Here is a 5,962-nt window from a genome sequence, read left to right on the forward strand (position 1 = left end):
AAAAACCAAAAAAAAAAAAAAATAAGTAAAATCACCTGTATCTATTTCCTTTGGTGCTGAGGTTCTAGCCCAGGGTCTTGTGCATACACTTACCACTATGCTATATCCTATCCAGAGTAAAACTCTTCATTCACACCTATCTGGACCTATTCATTTACACACAGGCACAGGAACAAACCTGGTTCTTCATATCTAGAATTCACAATGCCCCTTTACACATAATGTAAGGGAAAGAAGAATAGCTTACAAGAAAACCAATCATACTCACTTTCGATGCTAGCACTTGGGAGGCAGAGGCAAGCAGATTCTCTAAACCAGCCTGGACTACAGTGTCACAGGACAGCCAGGGTTACAGTGAGACCCTCCCTCAAAAAGAAAAGAACATGGCCACGGAGAGGGTCCTTAAACTCGGTATCCCGTCCTCAATCATCTCTAGACTCAGCTCTGTCACCCAGAACACAGGACCTGCTGCACAGGTGCCCACGCTTTGCCCTCCCCTCCTCAGTGCATCTCCTAGAATTGATACCTGGTCTCACTGTGCAGCTCTGGCTGGCCTAGAACTCGCTCTGTACACCAGGAGGACCCTGAACTTTCAGAGATCTGCCTGCCTGGATTCCTGAGGGCTGCAATTAAAGACACACAGCACCACAACCCTGCCTCCTGGCATTTTTTAAAATGAATGTCACAATTACTGTCTGCTGTTAGCTGTTAGCCCTACCACCTGAATGTTTCTGCACGAATGTGGAGCATCGGCTGCCTCCACCTTAAACTTCTGAGGCTCAACCCACATGCTCTTCAACTTCAGGGAACTCAGATGACCCAGAAAATCCTGAAGAAGACAGCATTGCAGACCCAGACCTCCCAGAAAAGTCCTAAAGAGGACAGCATTGCAGACCCAGACTTCCCACAATTTCCCTCCCAGACTGACACTAGCCAAAACCAAAAAGTAGCTAGTGACAACTTGGTATAACCAAATGGATCCTTCAAAGCAAGTTTCACCAAATAACCAAGTTTCAAACCCCAGGTCCACTCAAGGCACCACAAGTAAAGTAGCAGGCTGAGAATCATTGGCCCTACAAGGCAGCCCCTCCCTGCTAGAGGTACAGGGTTAAGGAACAAGGGAAGTATTTGCGCCTGTGAGTGCTATGGTGGGGACCAAAAATCCAAGAGACCCCACCCTCCTCAAGAAGAGAGGGAGGGTATCCAACAGCCTTGGCTGATAGAGAACCCTGTTCCTTTTCTACCATTCAAACAACACATTTTGGAGGATGCAGCTCTTTATTGGAATATTTTCAATTGTGTTTGCAAACATCAACACTGGGGGAAAACAAAGTCTCATTCCATCGGAGACTCCTGGGTAGCAGGCTCAGCGACCTCTACCTGAGCCTTAGCGACCCTCACAGGAGACAGCTGGGTGGAGGCCTCACCAACCTCCTCAAGAAGACACTGGGTCTCATCCTCTGGAGAAAGGTCCTCCTCTGTGTCAGAAGAAAAGCAGTGGAGGGACTCCGGTAAGGACCGTGGGGGCCAAAGGTTCCCAAACACAGGGATATCCATCTGGCCTCCTACAACATTTCTGAAACCCACTTTCCCCAGGGGATCCCTCCCAAGGAGCCAAGGTTTGTCGGGCAAGACAGCCCTATAACTCCAGTCCATACCTTGTATCATTCGCGGGCGGTAATAATTAACCAAGTTGGAGATCATCTGGGAAACGTCTTTTCGGTAATGAGATGGCCCGAATATCAAAATCTCTGCATCCTCTTCAGGATGCCAATGGGTCACTTGAAGCAAGGTACGTGATGTATTCTCGACATGTGGGATGTACCATCCACCCTTGCCTGAGCAGGGAACAGGAGGAACATGAGGGTGAGGTGGCTCCCAGTTCTTGGCACATTCATTCAGAAGTTGAGGAGGCTGGATAGAGGTGGCACAGGCCTGGGGCCACAGCCACTGGACAGGCTCTCTCTATAGGACATTCTCAGGCAAAGGAGTCAGGAAAAGGTTACCTCTTGCCTTCCCTCCCCAGGTCACTCACCAAATATCGCTTCCACAAACCAAGGATTCACGTACAATGTCTTTGGATCATCCAGATACTCGGTCCGGAACCACTCGGGCAGCGTGCTGGAGTCTCCGACCACTTCAAATAAGGTCCCTTCTTTGTGCTTCAGCTGGACCAGAGACTTATAAGTCTTAAAAGGGACCATGGTGCACCAATATGGTCATAAACAGACTAGGCAACTCCAAACCCAGTAAACCCAAAAGAAGCCTCTCTGGGGAGAGCTGTATTTCAAGGGCTGTTTGCTAGCCCCTCCCCACTTTTCTCCTTCCAATTGGCTCTTGGGCCTTGCTTCCACTCCCAGAAGCCCCGCCTCTTCTCACGTGGTCTCCGGAGGTCTGCACCTAAGAGAGAGGCCTCGTATCTAGACTGGCTTCCGGTCCTCAGATGCTAGTTGGTGCTGGGATTTAGTAGCGCATGCCTTTAATCCAGCATTTGGGAGACAGAGAGGCAGGCGGATCTCTGTGAGTTCGAGGCCTGGTTACAGATAGACTTCCAGGACAGCCAGTGCTAACCCTGTCTCAAAAAACAAACAGGGGAGTCAGGGTGGTGGTGGCACAAGCCTTTAATCCCAGCACTAAGGAGGCAGAGGTAGGTGGATCTCTGTGAGTTCGAGGCCAGCCTGCCCTACAGAGTGATTTCCAGGAAAAGCCTCCCAAACCACAAGGAAACCCTGTCTCGAAAAACAAAACAAAACAAAAATACAGATCGACTGTAAGAGGACACTGGCTACCTCTCTAGATCCCTCATCTCAAAGTCCCTCCCCTCAGATGGGGCTGGAGTTCTAAACCATGCCCCCAGTGCAGATGGGGGTGTTTCAAGACAGGGTTTCTCTGTAGCTCTCAATACTATCCTGGAACTCGCTGTCCTTTGTTTTTGTTTTGTTTTGTTTGAGACAGGGTTTAACTGTGTTGCCCTGGGTATCCTGAAACTTGTTGTGCCCACCACTGCCTCCCAAGTGCTGGGATTAAAGGTGCGTACCACCACTGCCCGGATTTATTTCCAATAAATACCTTTCCCTTCATTACTTGAACATGGAACGAATACTCTACTAAATTTTATATAGACAGGGTCTCACTTTGCAGACTAGGCTCCCCTTGAACTCACAGAGCTCTGCCTCCTGATGCTGAGATTAAACATGTGTGCTGCCACATTTAGCCATCTTTATTGTTGTTTTAGCAATCTTACTTTACTATGGCCTGGCAGTGGTGGCGTGAGCCTTTAATCCCAGTACGTGGAGGGCAGGGGCAGGCCAATCTTTGTGAGTTCAAGGCCAGCCTGGTCCACAGAGTAAATTCCAGGACAACCAGGGCTACACAAAGAAACCACGCCCAGTCCTGAAGCACAAACTTTGCAGGTGACAATGTCCAGTGGCCATTGTGGGGGCCAGCCATGATAAGCTAAGTATGGACAGGTCACCCAAAGGAATTTTGTGGGTTTTTTTGGTTTTTTGGGTTTCTCTGTGGCTTTGGAGCCTGTCCTGGAACTAGCTCTGTACACCAGGCTGGTCTCGAACTCACAGAGATCCGCCTGCCTCTGCCTTCCGACTGCTGGGATTAAAGGCATGCTCCACCTTCGCCCAGCCAAAGGAAATTCTTTATTTCCAATCATTATCACTTGCCAGAGTAGAACACTGGCCCCCCATAAATTTAACAAGAGGCCCCAAGTCTCAGTAGTTTACCCCGAAGCAATACCTGGTGGCAGAAAGAACCACAAGCTGAGATAACCCGACCCCCACCCAAGAGCAGACTCTTCAAAGGGAATGCCTGGCATTCCAAGCACCTTAGATAGAAACTCCTGCACATTCTCCAGGACACCCTAGACAAATGTCAGCCAATCAGAGGTCCTGAACCTCAGAGACCCCCTCACCCCCGACCTTTACTACTATAAAAAAAAAAAAAACAATTCTAATGAGTTCAGGGCTCTCCGGTTATTCCAATACATTGGGCATGCGGTGAGACCGAGTTTGCAAAGTTGATAAAAGCTCTTTGCTTTTCTGCGTGGGACTCAGTTTCCTTGTTGGCCTTGAGGGGATTTAGGCTTAACCGCCACACCAGAGGTCAGACTGCCTTTGTACCAGGCTGAAAGCTGCTGTCCTTGAGGAGTTCCCACCCACAGACATTCCTGGCTTTGGTTTGACCGAGAGCACAATAACCTAGAACGAACTAGAAACTAGTCCCAAACTCTCCGACCTTTGGCCTCTTTGGACCTCCACAGAGAAGCATTCAGTTAACTGCCCTCCTGGAGACTTCAGGCCTTTGTTTCTTGAGGAAGCAGAAAAGGCAAGTTGCTAGGAACAAAAGAGATTAATACGTGTCCTAGCTGTACTGACAAAGACGAATGTGCCAGGAAAAAGAGCAAACAGGCCCTTCACTGCCACATCTTGGAAAATGAAGGGTGGAGGGTCCCAGCTGCTGGAAGGATCAAGTGTCCTGAATAGGTACCCACTTGACCCTGGAGAGGTGGTACCAGCATGGATGTCCCAGTAGCTCAGCAGCAAAGGGGTGGTGAAGATCACGGTGTAGGGTCCTGCCCATCAGGGCTCAAGAGACCTAAGAACTAGCCTCTCAAGAGACCTAAGAACTAGCCTCTCAAGAGACCTAAGAACTAGCTGGTGTTTTTGTTTTTTTTGAGACAGTGTTTTCTCTGTAGCTTTGGAGCCTGTCCTGGAACTAGCTCTTGTAGACCAGGCTGGCCTCAAACTCAGAGATCAGCCTGTCTCTGCCTCCCGAGTGCTGGGATTAAAAGCGTGTGTCACCACCGCCCAGCAGAACTAGCTGTTTAAGGTGCACCCTGTCCCCTGGGGAGAGCGCCTTGGGAAGGTAGACTGAGCGTGAGAAGAACCGCCCTGCAAGAATGCAGGGAAAAGATAGCCTTAAGTGGGAAGGAAAGGGTCCCATCCACCCCCACAACAGAAACTGGCAAGGGGTGATATTAAAACAGAGTAAGTAGTTCCAGTGAAAAAACTTACCCCTGCGGGGCTGGAGAGATGGCTCAGAGGTTAAGAGCTTCACCTCCTCTACCAAAGGTCCTGAGTTCAATTCCCAGCAACCACATGGTGGCTCACAACCATCTGTAATGGGGTCTGGTGCCCTGCCCTGCAGGCATAGACACAGACAGAATATTGTATACATAATATATATATATATCTTAACCCTGCCTGGAGTCACCAAGTCTGGGCCGTGTCAGGGCTGAGAAGTTCAAAGACTGGAAGGATCTCAGATGCCAATGGTAAGACTAGACTTCTGTGGTGTGGCGTAAAGGACAAACCCGCACAGGGGCATTCTGATTCCCAGTGTCCAGTGATAGCAGACTGGTCATGGCCTCCGTGGCAGCTGAGCGTAAGGGTGCTATGGTGATCAGTGACTCTCCTGGTGGCATTTAGGCAGGCTCTTGGCAGAATTGACTTGGGCTGAGCTCTGGCAGGATAGCGCTTCATGGTTGACTTCCTTTGCCCCCTTTGTGAGGATCCCAGTGGCCTCAGGGCAGCTGTTAAGGCTTGGGAGAATAGCCTTCTGTTGCAGACTTGTCTGTCAGGAGGACTGAGCTGCCTCTTTTGGGGCATTGAAAACTTTAAAAGCCATTTTTACCAACTGCTATATGAGAGTTGGGGGACCTTCCTCAGATTTTTTTAAAATTTTTTTCTAGGGGCTGGAGAGACAAATCAACAGTTAAGAACACTGACTGCTCTTCCAGAGGACCAGGGTTCAATACCCAGCACCCACATGGCAGCTCATAACTGTCTGTAACTCCAGTTCCAGGGAATATGACACCTTCGCATCAAATAAACAAGTAATAATTTTAAAAAAATCCTCCTGGCCGGGCGGTGGTGGCGCACGCCTTTAATCCCAGCACTCGGGAGGCAGAGGCAGGCGGATCTCTGTGAGTTCGAGACCAGCCTGGTCT

At 49.5% G+C, this 5,962-nt stretch overlaps 1 protein-coding gene across 1 annotated transcript in view; it reads right to left on the minus strand.

Moving 5' to 3' along the window:
* The window catches only part of LOC101981890 (KH domain-containing protein 3-like), a 3,694-nt gene extending 1,454 nt beyond the window's left edge, over window positions 1-2,240 (minus strand). Inside the window, exon 1 of the mRNA XM_013346373.2 lies at window positions 2,036-2,240. Within this exon, the coding sequence (XP_013201827.1) occupies window positions 2,036-2,204 (169 nt within the window). The 5' untranslated portion in view covers window positions 2,205-2,240. The remainder of the gene's footprint in view (window positions 1-2,035) is intronic.
* Between the last annotated feature and the right edge of the window lie 3,722 nt (window positions 2,241-5,962).

This window comes from Microtus ochrogaster, chromosome 5, assembly GCF_000317375.1.
Source record: "Microtus ochrogaster isolate Prairie Vole_2 chromosome 5, MicOch1.0, whole genome shotgun sequence".
NCBI lineage: Eukaryota > Metazoa > Chordata > Mammalia > Rodentia > Cricetidae > Microtus > Microtus ochrogaster.